This window comes from Ctenopharyngodon idella, chromosome 9 (assembly GCF_019924925.1).
Source record: "Ctenopharyngodon idella isolate HZGC_01 chromosome 9, HZGC01, whole genome shotgun sequence".
Lineage (NCBI taxonomy): Eukaryota > Metazoa > Chordata > Actinopteri > Cypriniformes > Xenocyprididae > Ctenopharyngodon > Ctenopharyngodon idella.
The window spans coordinates 12415955-12432793 of NC_067228.1; the positions used below are offsets into that span (position 1 = coordinate 12415955).

General features: G+C 36.0%; 1 protein-coding gene across 1 annotated transcript; it reads right to left on the reverse strand.

Annotated features, from left to right (window-relative positions):
* Positions 1-1479: 1479 nt before the first annotated feature.
* Positions 1480-8230, reverse strand: ackr3a (atypical chemokine receptor 3a). Its single transcript, XM_051905519.1, has 2 exons — positions 8081-8230; positions 1480-4242 (listed from the first exon to the last, which is right to left on the reverse strand). The coding sequence occupies exons 1-2, from the start codon at positions 8087-8089 to the stop codon at positions 3124-3126; spliced, it is 1128 nt and encodes a 375-aa protein (XP_051761479.1). The 5' UTR covers positions 8090-8230; the 3' UTR covers positions 1480-3123.
* Positions 8231-16839: the final 8609 nt, after the last annotated feature.

Sequence of the window (16839 nt, forward strand, 5' to 3'; positions counted from 1 at the left end):
GTTATATAAACTTCTTTGATGCCCAAAAGTGTGTAACATACTGAATGAGTTTGACCTTGTGTTTGATCCATAAGTTTACAAACTTGACTGTGAGACAATAATATTGCACCACTGAACTTTTTTTTAACTTTTATTTTGCAACCAGTCATTTGTTCATATTATGTAGTTTTTTTAAAGAAATATAAGAGACCTTGGGTTTTTAAAGCAAATTTTGAAAAAAGCCATCAGAAGATGGTGAATAACAAGGCAGTTTATGATCAGCCATGGACTGTGCTTGCAGACTGTGTCTTTTAGATCCAGCCGCTAATGCAACCTTAAGTGGTTTTGCTCAGGCCTTGCAGGTGTCTATATTCAGAAAAGTGTTGAAAGTATTATAGACATGACATTGGTTGCACGTGGAGTTCAGATCAGCATAAATCAGACTCTGATGTGTCCTTGTTCTGCCCCTGCATCTGTTTGATGTGAAAATGCTGCTCAGCATTAGTTGACTGAGATGGAAAAAAATCAAGGTAAAAGGGTTCTACTGAGAAGTGAATATGCTGTACTGTTCAAGCTTGGTTCTGGCACCTCTAAAATCTGGTAAATGTTTAAAGAGTTTAAACCAATGGATTACATAATATGTACACCTTGAAAAACTCGCAAAAAAAAAAAAAGAAAAAAGAAAAGAAAAGCAGGGATCAGAGTTTTATAAAGTTTCCTAAAAGTCAACCTGCACAGTAATTCGTAAAACAACTGTATGGATTTGATTGTGCTGTTGCTAAATTAAATCTCAAATTATTATTACATTTTGATATTGAAAAAAGAGTTATGTAAAAAGTTAAATATCGAAATGATTGGAACTGTTTCTGCAAATTACATTGATTAGCCAGTAGGTGCGACAAATGACTGTCATTATGAATGAATCATTGAATCATAAATACATACAGTCGATTCGTTTTAAAACTGATTCATTTAGCAGCAAAACAAGTGTGTTTTTGAGTAGCCACTGAATCATTAACTCAACCAATTCATTCAAAAAACATTGATTCTTACAGCAGGCACGAAGCACTACTCTCCAAGTGTGGGTATCTGCAGGATGAAGTAAAAATCACTTCGCCGAATTTCAACCATGAAGATATGCTTGTGTGAGATTGCTTAGCTAATTATTGTTTTGACAACTACCCTGAAGAAACTGGGCCTCAGTCAGAAATGTTTTATCGTAAGTTGTATTATAAATTGTTCTTGTGTTTTTATAATGAAAATTCTAATAAGCTTCTTTGAATTTATAGGTCAGCGTGAGATACATCCCTTACAAAATTTAACCATGGTTTTACTAAAAATAAAACCAAACTAAGCTAACCACAAATTAACGGTTTTGCTACATTAACCATAGTTTAACCATGATATTTGTAGTAAAACTGTAGTTATACAAATGGTAATCAATCCACCAAAAAAACATGCCTACTACACTTTTACTATAAAAAAAAAAAAAATGCTTAATTTTCGTAAGGACTAAGACAATAAGTTTATTTTCATAGGCATTTATGTATTTCCAGTTACATCCCCTTAAGTTTCAACATTTTAAACAAATTTTAGCTACAATGAATGCACAGAATGTGGTTAAATCTGTTTGACTGCAAGTTAATATCTGGAGTTATGACCATCTTGAGACAACAACTTCCACCACCACAATAACTTGTGTTGTTGTAATATTGTAGTCATTACCTTTAAGTTTTTATGATGCCTTTAGGGTGTAAATAAAAAGGGCCACCATTGTAGAACAGATGGTGAACCAGTAAAACTAGTGTTGATTTCATTAATCAAAACTAAAAGGCATGGCTAGATTGAATCCATATTACGTCCATCTCAAGCATGGGTTAATCCTAACCATGCATTTTCCATTAGATAAAGCTATATATGCAAGTGTGAGAAAAATATTTAAACAATGACAACTGATGTTCAATTATTTCTCAAATTAAACTGAGGTGAGATTAATTTAATTGGAACTGTGAATCAAATTATTTATTTCCAAGCACATTTAATATTCAGTGTTCCAACAGAACTCAAAACTAACAAAAATATACATGTCGAAGATAAATATAACAATATACTTAACTTACTTTTTAGATAACTGAAATATACACATCAATCAAAGACAAAATAAAGTAAATGCCCTTCCAACACACACACACGAGGCTCTGTTACAAGATGACAGCCAGTCATAAAACATCATATATACACATGAACAAAGCCTACAATGAAGTACATACACAATTGCAAATTAAAACCCAGTTGAAAATAAGTTCTAACTTGTTCTATTCTTTAAACATGTTGGAATGTGCTGTTGCGGAGAACATGTGAAAATACTAAAGTAATGCCAATTCACTTGCCACAGATACAAAATCCCCTCTTTCATCAAAGAAAGTGCTCTGAGCAATTCAGTCAGTAAATATTAACACAATTAAGAAGAGAACTAGAACTACATCACTATGCTTACAATGACAGAAGTGTTATAAATAAAAAAATCTTTCTTTTTTGTTTAATACATTTTATAAAATTTTAATGGTTTGTTGACCTTCCCCTGCTTGCTTCAATTCTTGTATATATTGCATCATAAATAATTTTATTGAAAGCAATCACACATTTCTAAGAAGTGATTTGACACAATTATAGGAGATTTTGTTTTTTGAATGATACAGCACCAAGCTGTAACATACATGTTTCTCTAAAGTGGTTTAAAATGGTACAATTTTGGCTGCTAGTCAGTTTGGAATCAATTCATTGGTTGAATGTTTATGGTTCTCATTTTACAATAAAATCCCATCAGTTTTTGGTACATTTCAAATGACTTATTCACTATCTTTGGGGTCACTGTTGAGCACTTTCTGCAATTTTGACATGTTCAGATTCAGTTTTATCTGAATTTAGGAAAACATGTCAGAGTGTTTCTGATCTCACCAGTCTTGGCACATTTCAAATGAATTATTCAGTATCTTTGGGGTCACTGTTCAGAATTTTCTGCTATTTTGATGTATAACATGTTCAAATTCAGTTTTGTTTATCTGAACTTCAGGAAAACATGTCAGAGGAGTTCCTGTTTTGAAGCAGTGCAGAACTTTGGTTTAGTGTGACGTCTCGAGGGTCCTAACTCACAGCCATAGGGTTGTTCTCCACAATTGCGTATTCTGTCTCGGTGCCCTGAGAGCCCTCCATGAGTTGTGCAAGCCCCGTACGCGTGGAATATTTGAAGATGAAGGCTTTCATGAGGTCATAGCGGTAGTGACGGTGAGCGAAGCTGTAGACAACAGGGTTCACGCAGCAGTGCAGCAGCGACAGGCACTGCGTGAGGTGCAGCACCACAAAAAGGCCGTTCTCTGAACCACAGCCCAGTGGGAGCACACCTAGCATGGCTAGAGCGTCGGCTAACAGCACAGCATGATATGGTGCCCAGCAAGCTATGAAAACCACTATGTACGTGAGGATGACCTTCCTGCTCACGCTGCGATCCTGGTCACCATTTAAAGGGGAATGAGAGGAAGATGAAGCCAGAGCTTTTGCCAACAGTGCATAGGACACTGCTATAATGGGGAAGGGAATGACAAAACCAAGAACCACAAAACTCAGTTGAATGCCCACCATCCACTGCAAAGGGTTGTCCTCTGGATATACAGGATGACACAAGGTCACATGACTGTGTAGTGACTTTACGGACTGCAGGAAGTATGTGTCAGGTACTGAGGCGAATAAAGCAAGCAGCCATGTTACTGCACACACTAAACGGCGTATTTGTCGTCCTCGTCTGGGAGAAATCTCCTCCGAGCGTACCACCGAAAGATAACGGTCCACGCTCATGCAGGCCAGGAAGAAGATGCTTGCGAAAAGGTTGATGCTGAAGAGAAGATGTGTGAGCTTACAAGCCGCCTGGCCAAACGGCCAGTGACCACCCTGTGCCAGCGAGCTCACCCACACTGGGAGAGTAGCGACCATACACAAGTCAGCCACCGCTAGGTTTAATATATACAAATGTGTCTCGTGGTAATGACGCTCCGAGCGCAAGTTGACCCACACTACTAGCGCATTGGCGGCCAGGCCTACAACAAAAATAAAGGCATAGAGGGTGCACATAGCATTGAGGAGAGCAGTACGGTTGAAGGAGGTGGGGCACATTTGCACTTCCACCCGTGAGCTGTTGTCACTGGCGTCTGTGAAGTTTAATTCTTCCCACATGGCGAAGAATTCAGTCAGTTCATTTGAAGACTGCAACTGTGGAAGGAAAAGGAAACAGAAGTGAAACACCCATCAAGATGGAGTAAAGTTTTTTCTGTTATGATTACCGAAAGAACTATATCATTAGATTATTAAATGACAATTATAAATATCAAATATTAATTTAATAACATGAATTGATGGGTAGAAAATGGGATTTGGCATTTAATTTTCTCTCTCATATATATATATATATATATATATATATATATATAATGGATTAATATTAATCTAGATATTTATAATATTTATTTTAAATCAGTGTATTAATAGTGTTTTATTTATTAATGTTTTATATTAATGTTAAATATTTGTGAATATTACACTAGCATTCAAAAGTTTTTGGGTCAGTAAGATTTAGAAAGTAAAGGGACTTAAAGACAGTAACATTGTTACAAACAAAAATCTATTTTAAAAAAATGCTTTTCTTTTTTTTATCAAAGAATTCTGAAAATCAGTATAAAGTAAAGAAATAAGTATAAAGTATAATGGTTTCCACAAAAGTATTAAGCCGCACAACTGTTTTCAACATTAATAATAGGAAATGTTACTTGAGCACCAAATCAGCATATTAGAAAGATTTCTGAAGGATCATGTGACAATGAAGACTGAAATTACATTTATATATTAAAACAGAAAACACAAGTTCAGCTGTTTTACTGTATTTTTGATCAAATAAATGAACAAAACACTTCTTTCAAAACTATTTAAAAAACATACTGAGCCCCAACATTTGTGTATATTTGCATGAATAATCTTTATTTAAGGGATAATGTACATCCAGCAGGTTGTTATCTCAGAATAAACCCCCGACAGGGTGATCAGGACCCTGAAGTGAAGCGGAGGCGTCTTCTATCAGCCTGAAGGGGTTTATTCTGATATAACAACCGGCTGGATGTACAATATCTCGCTTATTACAAAGCTTCCGCTGAGAGAGCAATTGCTAGCGCAGCAAGTACAAACTAGACAGACATTTAAGGGATACGGTACAGTCACACCACTTATTAAACGGCATATTAAATAATTATGGGGATAAGAGATATTGATCTGAGATGAAACTGTTTTAAAATCGTACCTGTTTGTTATCTTATAATCCAACAGTGTACAAAATAATAGTCGCAAAATGACAGCAGCTGCATTTATGAAACAAGAGAGTGCGAGTCCACGATATAGGATGACATATTTAAATAACTGTACACAAAATTTTGATTTGACTGAGTTTTTATATTTTATTAGCTCACCAAACGCAAAACTTTGACGAAGAAAAAACGTTCCTAGCAAGCATATAGCGCTGCTGACTTCAGTAACCCAGATAAGCCTGTGTTATCTGTTTTCAGCGGTTGTTATCAGGGAATAACATACCGCTGGATGGCGCGATTGACCAATCAGAATCAAGTATTCCACAGAGCCGTGTAATAATAAGCATTAAGCACATTCCCCCCAAAACAGTACTTTTCTTATTTTCATCTTTTGAATGTGAGGTCAAATATGACCTGCCTCTGTCCTTGACAGGTTTCATTCACCAGATTTGCCTTGCCTTAGGATTTAAGGGCAATTGCCAGTTCCAAAAACAAGCAAGCAACTATGTCAAATCACCTTTATTTATACAGCACTTTATACAATACAGATTGTTTCAAAGCAGCTTTACGGTGACAACAGGAAAATGATTCAATGATGCAAACTGAGTTCATTTCAGCTGTACAGCAGCTCTAAAAGAAAATAGTGTCAAAAAAGAACAAATTTTTTTTTTATTTTTTTTTTTATTATTTATTTGACATTTGACAATCATGCAAGACAAACCTGTATGGCATATTGTGAAATTGTCACAGCATCCTATTATTATTTCATGGTTCAGCTCAGTTCGAAAGTTGACACTACTTCAAAAGCACAAAGCTGTTTGGCTTCAAGCCAGTCATGCTGAAGTACGTTTTAAGCTGGTTCTGCTTTTCAAAAATCAAAGTGACTTCTATGACTTCACAGTGATTTCTATGAGCAAAGCAATTTCAGTTTAGGGATTTTGTCACGCCATCTTAAACATCTAAGTGGTTCTTTCTAAAAGACATGTTGCTATGTGGTTGGTGAGGTCACAGACCCTTGACCCTTGATTTTTCTCTGGTCACTAAATCCTTTTTTAGTGGAACCTTTCCATCTCCAGCAGAGCTGCAACAGTGGATGTGAATGTTAGTATAATGCTGTTCTGAATTAGTGTAAATATATAAAAATATAAAATAAGTCTGCCTTATGTTGTGTTGCAAGACATATCATAACATAAAGGGTGTGTGATTGTGTTTATGCACTGAAATGTTTTAATTGGGGTCTTGTATTACACATAACATTACAAAAGGAAATTTCCTGTTGCTCCACCTGTATTCTGTTTGAAGTTCATTACAAAGTTGAATCTAATTGTTTTCAATTTAGTAAGTACACAATAGTGCTGTTTGTTAAAAGCGTTTATGTTTGTTTGTTTAAGAATTGTTTATATGCTTTAGCCCTATGAGGAAACAGTTTAGGAAGTTCGTAGCACAAAATGTAATTGAAGAATCATTTAGGCACTGTAACACACATGCAAACACTCTTTGCCTTCTCTCTATTTGTCACATTGTCTCTCTTTCAGTCTTTATATTTAGTTATTTATGCATAAATACTCAAGACTATCTATAATTGTCCACTGTTCCAGCTCTGCAGCTAATCATGTAAACTCTGATAGACATCTAAATGTTACTTGGGCTCCCGTCAGTACACATTAAAGAAGCAAGGACACTGGAGTGTCAAAAGTCAAATGATTTATTACAACAAACACCTGAAGGGCCTTGAACTTGTAACACTGCTCTTGCTGGCAGGAATTTAGATATGTTGAATAAATCATGATTTACGGAAAACTGAATTATCTTTAAAAGAATAATGGACATACTAAAGATCCAATTTATAATCACCTCTGTAGTGCCTGTGTTTCTGTTCATCAGTGAGCACAGTGCAAGTTGCCATAAATGCAGCAAATGTTTCTTTCTTTTCAATTAAAATGAAGTGCATTTCTGTTCATGCTCCCCAAGCTAATCTTCTGTTTCCAATGAATTTATTTATTTTGAGGTTATGGATTTTGACAAATGTAAACAGCGTAATAGAATGATACATTGAGTAAAGCTCTAAGCAGGAACTGATGACAGACTGAAAGGCAGAAAGCAGAACGCTTATGTATAAATCCAAACCATGGACATAATGAACTATGATGAAAATTCTTAGCATATGTGAGTTTTCTTCTTCTTTTTTTTCAAAAGCAAAATGTCAGTGAAACAAACTGTAGAGCTTTGTAGAATTTCACTGTCACCGTGTCTGATTTTTCGGGTAGCCTATATAACCCAAAAACTACCACATTAAGCCAAAAGTAGACAACAGTACTACTATATAATAAATCTATCATAAAGTGTTTAACATTTTCAGCACATATGATGTTGTCAATATCCAAACGGAAAGCGCACAAGCATCATGTTGCCATGATTAAGTCCTCAATTAGGCTAATCGACTTCTGTTGCCGTTTATTTTGCGCTAGGAAAAAAAAATACATGCTGTAAGTTACTCAGCACAACAAGTTAGTTTTGCTGAAACATTAGCTATTTAATATGCTTACAACTTGAAGCCCCTTTATACTAACAGAAGAGACATCCAGCAAAAATATCTGATTTCATAGTTCCCAGTCTAGCCTACCTTTGCGGAGCTTTTATCAAATCGTCTAGTGTAGTGCAGGTGTATGAAGCAGGCAGTAGTGAAATGAATACAGCCTACTAAAACTCGTCTACAGTCTTTTGCTCGTTCTTTAGAACAAAAAGATATTGCTCACCTCAGTCATTTTGTCTTTAATGCTCGGTCAGTGCTCAAAATAAATCCGATCACGTTGGCGCTTCTGTCGTTGGCGCAGGTTGTTTAAATAGAGTGAATGAAAGTGGTGACGCCCATCTGCGCCTGACAATAGCGGCTCCGAGAACAGAGCTGCGCTCATGTTCCTCAGTCTGAGCACGATCATGTATAACACTAGTGACCAGGAACGCTGCTCGCTAAATAAATTCCCCAAATCGAATTATAATGTAGTGCCCCCCTTAAAAAAGGAGTTTAAAAAAAAAGGTTTTTTTTAATGATTAAAACCATATATTTTATCATATTTATTATACACACTTTTGGCAGGCGCTTTTACAAAGGGTATTTTTGTCACTTATTGTCAGTCCTTTCCAAGAGAATCGAACATGCTCAGTTTGAGCTACAGGAAAAGTTAAAAAAAATAATAATAATTTTATATTTCAAGTAAAATTTTATATATATATATATATATATATATATATATATATATATATATATATATATAATGCGAATATTACAATTAATCAAATAAAAAATAAACACAGGCCTGTAGGCTCTTTATTTAAAAAAAATATTGTTGCTTGTCTTTTTTCTTTTTTGTTACATGAGGACAGTTAACCACAAATGATGCAACTTTGCCTGTCTAACACCTCAGAGCCCTCATTTCATTTCCCATGCCTGATTACACATTATGAAACACAACCTCCCAAAACGACAATCTACAATCTTAAAAAAAAAATCAGTACCATTAGAATTACCATCAAATAGTAAAACCTCAAACCAAAGGCTATCATTGTGTCTTTACCAAATGCGATGGAAATAAAACATCATCCCCCGGTTTCACAGACAAGGCTTAAAGGGTTAGTTCACTCAAAAATGAAAATTCTGTCATTAATTACTCACCCTCATGTTGTTCCACACCTGTAAGACCTTCGTTCATCTTCAGAACACAAATTAGGATATTTTTGATAAAATCCGATGGCTCAGTGAGGCCTCCATTGCCAGCAAGATCATTAACACTTTCAGATGCCCAGAAAGCTACTAAAGACATATTTAAAACAGTTCATCATAAAACAGTTCAAATTTCAAATGACTTTCACGCTCCGAACCACTGATTCGAAACAAAAGATTTGTAAAGCTTTGATGCTTCATGAAGCAGTGTTTTGAAATCGCCCATCACTATATTGTTGAATAAAGTTGTTATTTTGTTGGGGGTTTTTTTTGTTTTGTTTTTTGGCGCACAAAACGTATTTTTGTCGTTTCGTAACATTAAGGTTGAACCACTGTAGTCACATGAACTGTTTTAAATATTCTTTAGCAGCTTTCTGGGCATTTGAAAGAGTTAATTATCTTGCTGGCAATGGAGGCCTCACCATCGGATTTTATCAAAAATATCTTAATTTGTGTTCCAAAGATGAACGAATGTCTTACGGGTGGAACAACATGAGAGTGAGTAAATTATTGACAGAATTTTCATTTTCCTGTCTGTGAAAACAGGCCTAAATGTCTATTGTTATTTGTAAGGACATGTATGGATGGATGTGAAATGGTTTTCTTCATCTGACAGAAAAAAAGTCTGACCTCATGAAGGACATGAATCGATGAGGGAGTGATTGTTTCCATCACGATAACCTGCATGAAAGGGCAGCCTCAGCATGCACGGATATCCATTGTCCCCAGCTATCAAAAGTATCAGAGCGCACATTTCAAAAAGTCACTGATAAGCATCTTGGTTCTCCCTAGCACTTGTGCCAGCTTCTTTATCTGAGCTTTCTTCTAAATACAGAGGAGGGGAGAGACCTTTTGGCTCCTTTTTTTGGTGGAGGCTTTGAAACAGAGATTGAATGATGTGAATTAAGGAGGGAAGAGAGCAGGGGTCCAAAGCTGCTGGAACAGAGCAAAAAGGAAAAAAAAAATCTCTCTCTACTTTTCAAACACACACTTTAACCTTCATTGCTAAGCAACAACTGTGGTAAAATGAGTGACTCTGTGCTTGAGAACAAAGGACCTTTAAATAACTTCCTGCAGTGGAGGATTAATTTGTTTCATTTAGTTAATGTTTAAGAAAACAGCATCATTTTGTCAATTGGTACAGCGCAACATTGTGACTGGATTAAAGCTTCCTGTTTTAATCTTGTTCCCACAGATGTCTCAATAAACATGAAAGACTGCTGGTGACAGCTGAAGGTTGAACTGCTCTGGATAAACTTGTCCATAGGTGTCACTTGGGTCATGCCCTCTTCTGCTTAAGGGTCAAGGCCAATGGAGATCACATCGTCTCTCTGAACAACTCGTTGCTGCCCAGCAGATAACTTATACGCAAATATGTAAGTTCTTCCCATGAACTTACTTGGAAATGGTTTATATAAGTGTTCTCTTTCTTTAAGTGTCAGATGAAAGGTAAGTGAAACATAACAGAAATGGACTCTTATTTCTCTGTTTCTGTCTTTGTATTTGTTTTTCAGAAATATTAGGGACACCTAAAAAAATCTCTGAAGACCCTTTTCTTTTCATCCTTTGTGTATTCAGTCTTTTATATCTATAATGCATTTCATAGAATCTAATATTTCTAAGTACATAATAATTAGTCCTGTAAGCTGGTAGGGAATGTGGTAAAGTAGATTATGTTTTTACAAGGTGTAAAATCATTTTTCTGGCTTGTGGCCTTGGTATTAATTTGGCTTTAATATGTCTGAGACTTTTCAGAGACTGAAAAGAGGAAAATCAAAAACGAATCGCATGGAATCCATCATTTGACAACATGAAACATGAATTAATTTTCTAAGACATCATTTTACAACAGCATTGCTACAACAAATCAAGAAATTAATGATATAACTTTTAAGGGATGTTTGAAAATCTAAATTTAATTTCCACAGTTATTGGGTATTGTAAAAATATGAACTAGAACTAGTGACCTTTGCAGTTTTCATATAAGTAATTGCATCATTCCATTACTGTATTGCTATTTTAGGAAAGTAGGAGACATTTAAAGTAGTTTGATTGATCAGTTCCTGTCTGGACAGTTTCAGTCCAATTATTCTAGCTCCCAGCCCCTCAACAGCTCACTCTCTCTAATTGGTTGAAAAACACCTCAGCTGGTACATTTGGGCAGTTATAGTATAACAAATATCAGCTCCCATTGCAGCAATTTGCTAAGCATGGTCTTTGTGTTTGGTTATATGGGCATACTGCTTCTCTCACAAACACTGAATACACTTCATTAGTGTGATGAACAGCACCAGAAAAAGTCTATACTCTCAGTTTGGAAGAGGAGGAAACAGTGCAGGATATGTTTGCATTGTGTTTCATGTGCAAATATTGGGGGTCTGCAAACTTTCATTTCTAAATAATCAACTGAAATGCTATAGTGTTATCAATGCCATGTGGCATAAATAAATAAAACAAATTACTTTAACATACACACTCAAAATTTGGGGTCAGTGAGATTTTTATTTATTTATTTAAATAGTACTTTTATTCAACAAGGATGCATTAAATTGATCAAAATTTACAGTGAAGACATTTATAATGTTACAAAAGATTTGTGACCCTGGACCACAAAACCATCATAAGTCACACGGGTATATGTGTAGCAATAGCCAACAATACATTATGCCAAAAATCATTAGGATATTAAGTAAAGATCATGTTCCATTAAGATATTTTGTAAATTTCCTAACATAAATATATCAAAAAAATTATTTTTGTGAGTGGATATGCATTGCTAAGGACTTCATTTGGACAATTTTAAAGGCAATTTTCTTTTTTTTTTTCTTTTTTTTTCTTTTTTTTTTTGCACCCTGAGATTCCAGATTTTTAAATAGTTGTATATTGGCCAAATATTATCCTAACAATACACCAATGGAAAGCTTATTCATTTAGCTTTCAGATGATATATAAATCTCAGTTTCAAAAAGTTGACCCTTATGACTGGTTTTGTGGTCCAGGGTCACATTTCTGTTTCCTTCTTTTGAACTTTCTATTAATTCAGGAAAAAAAATTCACAAGATATTTAGCAACACATCTAGTTTCAACATTGATCATAATAATACTTGATCACCAAACCAGCATGAATTAGAATGATTGAAATGAGAATGATCCTGTGACACGAGTAAAGACTGGAGTAATGGCTGCTGAAAATTCAGCTTTACAATCACAGGAATAAATTACATTTTAAAATATATTAGAAAATAGAAAACGGTTATTTTAAATGGTAAATAATATTTTACATTATTACTGTTTTTACAGTATTTTTGAATGATAGTATACAAGCTTCATTTAAATATTTAGTGTTGCATGTGCACAAATGGAGGTTATTAATGGTTTCATTTAGTAAAGAAATAATATTCTGTATTTCAGCACATTGCAGCAGCTGAGTTGCTGTTCCATAAATTAACAAAGATCGCGCAGAAGGGGCATACATCAAAAAAAACATCTTTAGCCTGCAGAAAGAAGCACTGCTGTGAAATATGCACATGTGGTGAGTGCCATCGTGTGAGGAAAACAGACTCCAGGCCACGCCATTGTGTTCCAGGTGGTTCCAGTTTCAAGCCTCCCTGGTGTGCATTCTCAGTGCCATGAAGGGCTGAAAGCAGTGTGGGGGATGGACCAGCACTCCATATGACATCAGGAGCTCATGTGTTAGTTGTGTTAACTGAATGAGACAGTTTATTGGAGACGGGAATTTACAGTATGTGACTCCCAGTCTGTGCTATTGGAAAAACTCCATCCTCATTGGTGTTAATAATATAAAACTGCCTCATTTTGTTCTATCCTGACTCAGAAAGCGCAGTGTAATTAAATATTACTGTGCACTCTGAAATTTTAAGATGAAAGCTCCCCCCCATGAAACAGCTGTGACCGCAGGGCAATGAAACTTTGAGTATACTAAAGGTGAAACCTTTTTAAGACTGTATGATATTCTATGGATAGTTCACACAGAAATTAAAATTCTTTCATCATTCATTCATGCTTATCTTTTGAAAAATGTTGGTCCCTCTCTTGGGCAATATAATGAAAATCAATAGGGTCCGATGTTGTTTTTTAGTCCACATTGACTACTGGCAGTTTTATGGACAAAAACTACAAAAAAAGTAAAAAAAAAAAAAAAAAAGACATACTAGTTTGGAACCAAATGAGGGTGAGTAAATGAAGGCAGAATTTGAGGGGCCGTTTTCACAACTAAAATGGAACTCTTTTTATGCGTTTTGGCAGTTCATTTAGACAACAACAGCTTTTTGGGGGCCTGAAAACTCTGAAAATAGGTTTCTAAGTGCAAGTTTTTGAAAACTATACTGTTATTGTAAACTACTAAAACACGAATTTGTGAAAACGGTGACGTCATGCGCATGCATATTACATGTTCAGTCTATAGACACATAGTTTTTCTTTACAAAGTGACCTCACCAACTACTGGCCTGGCATGCATAGTACAGTGTTTTTCATCGTTTTTGTGGATCCATGTGAACAGGGATTGTTTTGACAAAGTTAACAATTAATAATAATTAATTACAACAATAATAATAAGTTACATTTATATAGCGCTTTTCTAGGCACTCTAAGCGCTTAACATTGAAGGCTGGAATCTCCTCAACCACCACCAATGTGCAGCACCCACCTTAATAATGCACCAGAACTCTCACCACACACCAGCTTATTGGTGGAGAGGAGACAGAGTGATGAAGCCAGTCAGAATATGGGGATGATTAGGAGTTCATGATGGACAGAGGCCAATGGGCAAATTTTGCCAGGATTTTTAATGACCACAGAGAGTCAGGACCTTGGTTTAATGCCTCATCTGATGGACGGTGCTTTTTGACAGTATAGTGTCCCCATCACTATACTGGGGTGTTAGGACCCACACAGACCACAGGGTGAGGGTGAGCACCCCCTACTGGCCTCACTAACACAAAGTTGTCATGTAAACATACTCTTAATTTTTAGATGAACTATCCCTTTAAGAGTATTGAAAATAATGAATAACTGAAATAAGTGAAAGCAATGCTAATACATTTAGAAAGAAATGTTTCCATTATTTGTCAAAAACGTTCTCATCTTTTGTGTTTTGAATAAATCAAATTACAAATTTGGTATGCCTGTTGTCACTTGATTTTCTCAGTGTTCAAAATTCACCATCAGGATCTACTGAATGAAAGGCCATAAGTTTAAATGACTTCATCTAATAACTCTGAGGACAGAACCCAAAACCATGTCACGTTTTTCCCAGAAGGACAGTCTCTTTACTGAGGAAGCTCCTTTGATATACCACATGCACATGGCGGAATACTGTGTGCTGTTTTGAAGTCTCTAATTGGCTCCTTGTTTTTGGAAACATTATATAAGAGATTCCTTATGTGTTGCACACTAAAAAAACAAAACAGAACAATCCCATCATGTGCTTTACATCTAAATCAAAGATGTAATTCATCCATTGTCAAACACTAAATAATCGATCAGTTTTGACAATCAGTTTAATTCTATTAGTGGTCTCATGAAAAACTGATTGTCATGGTCCCAAAATAAAAAAAAATAAAAAAAGATTGGTCATCGCAGAGCTTGCAAAAAGCTTCTCTTCTAGGTGCATCTTGGGAATGTAAGTCGAAGGCTTAATTTAGGGTTAAAAATGGTCTTTTCTATATGCATTATACTATAGCTAAATAGAAGCCTTCAACTGTCACTTTCAGTATTTATTATTAATATTACACAGTTGTCTCTGAAAATGTCCTGTGCATTTAAATGCTAGACATGCTTGTGGTTTGTATGCGAGAGTGCTGAGAGTGTCTGTTATGAATTGGCACATCAGGAAAGGTGTGGTGAATGCAAAAACTGCACTACGCCCAGGAGACTGTGCATCAAGACTGTCACCTAAACCGCAAATGCTTCCCTTGCAGAGCCACATAACCGTCTTGACTAAATTAATAATTTCTGTCACCTGCTTCTCTGACCTTTGACAATATAACTGCTGCATTTTGTCACGCAACAAAGACACTGAAGATTAAGATTGTGAAGTGTGTAGAAAGTTTGTTTGTGACCTATTCTATGACCATTGTTTAGAGAGAGATCTCTTCCAAAATACAGGTGCTGGTCATATAATTAGAATATCATCAAAAAGTTGATTTATATCACTAATTCCATTCAAAAAGTGAAACTTGTATATTATATTCATTCATTACACACAGACTGATATATTTCAAATGTTTATTTCTTTTAATTTTGATGATTATAACTGACAACTAAGGAAAATCCCAAATTCAGTATCTCAGAAAATTAGAATATTGTGAAAAGGTTCAACTTTGAAGACACCTGGTGCCACACTCTAATCAGCTAATTAACTCAAAACACCTGCAAAGGCCTTTAAATGGTCTCTCAGTCTAGTTCTGTAGGCTACACAATCATGGGGAAGACTGCTGACTTGACAGTTGTCCAAAAGACGACCATTGACACCTTGCACAAGGAGGGCAAGACACAAAAGGTCATTGCAAAAGAGGCTGGCTGTTCACAGAGCTCTGTGTCCAAGCACATTAATAGAGAGGCGAAGGGAAGGAAAAGATGTGGTAGAAAAAAGTGTACAAGCAATAGGGATAACCGCACCCTGGAGAGGATTGTGAAACAAAACCCATTCAAAAATGTGGGGGAGATTCACAAAGAGTGGACTGCAGCTGGAGTCAGTGCTTCAAGAACCACTACGCACAGACGTATGCAAGACATGGGTTTCAGCTGTCATGTCAAGCCACTCTTGAACAACAGACAGCGTCAGAAGCGTCTCGCCTGGGCTAAAGACAAAAAGGACTGGACTGCTGCTGAGTGGTCCAAAGTTATGTTCTCTGATGAAAGTAAATTTTGCATTTCCTTTGGAAATCAGGGTCCCAGAGTCTGGAGGAAGAGAGGAGAGGCACACAATCCACATTGCTTGAGGTCCAGTGTAAAGTTTCCACGGTCAGTGATGGTTTGGGGTGCCATGTCATCTGCTGGTGTTGGTCCACTGTGTTTTCTGAGGTCCAAGGTCAACGCAGCCGTATACCAGGAAGTTTTAGAGCACTTCATGCTTCCTGCTGCTGACCAACTTTATGGAGATGCAGATTTCATTTTCCAACAGGACTTGGCACCTGCACACAGTGCCAAAGCTACCAGTACCTGGTTTAAGGACCATGGTATCCCTGTTCTTAATTGGCCAGCAAACTCGCCTGACCTTAACCCCATAGAAAATCTAGGGGTATTGTGAAGAGGAAGATGCGATATGCCAGACCCAACAATGCAGAAGAGCTGAAGGCCACTATCAGAGCAACCTGGGCTCTAATAACACCTGAGCAGTGCCACAGACTGATCGACTCCATGCCACGCCGCATTGCTGCAGTAATTCAGGCAAAAGGAGCCCCAACTAAGTAATGAGTGCTGTACATGCTCATACTTTTCATGTTCATACTTTTCAGTTGGCCAAGATTTCTAAAAATACTTTCTTTGTATTGGTCATTAGTAATATTCTAATTTTCTGAGATACTGAATTTGGGATTTTCCTTAGTTGTCAGTTATAATCATCAAAATTAAAAGAAATAAACATTTGAAATATATCAGTCTGTGTGTAATGAATTAATATAATATACAAGTTTCACTTTTTGAATGGAATTAGTGAAATAAATCAACTTTTTGATGATATTCTAATTATATGACCAGCACCTGTAAATTTAGTTGCATCATTTCTTGGTTAACATTGTTGGTGGATGTGGTTTTCCATACAGTAATTTG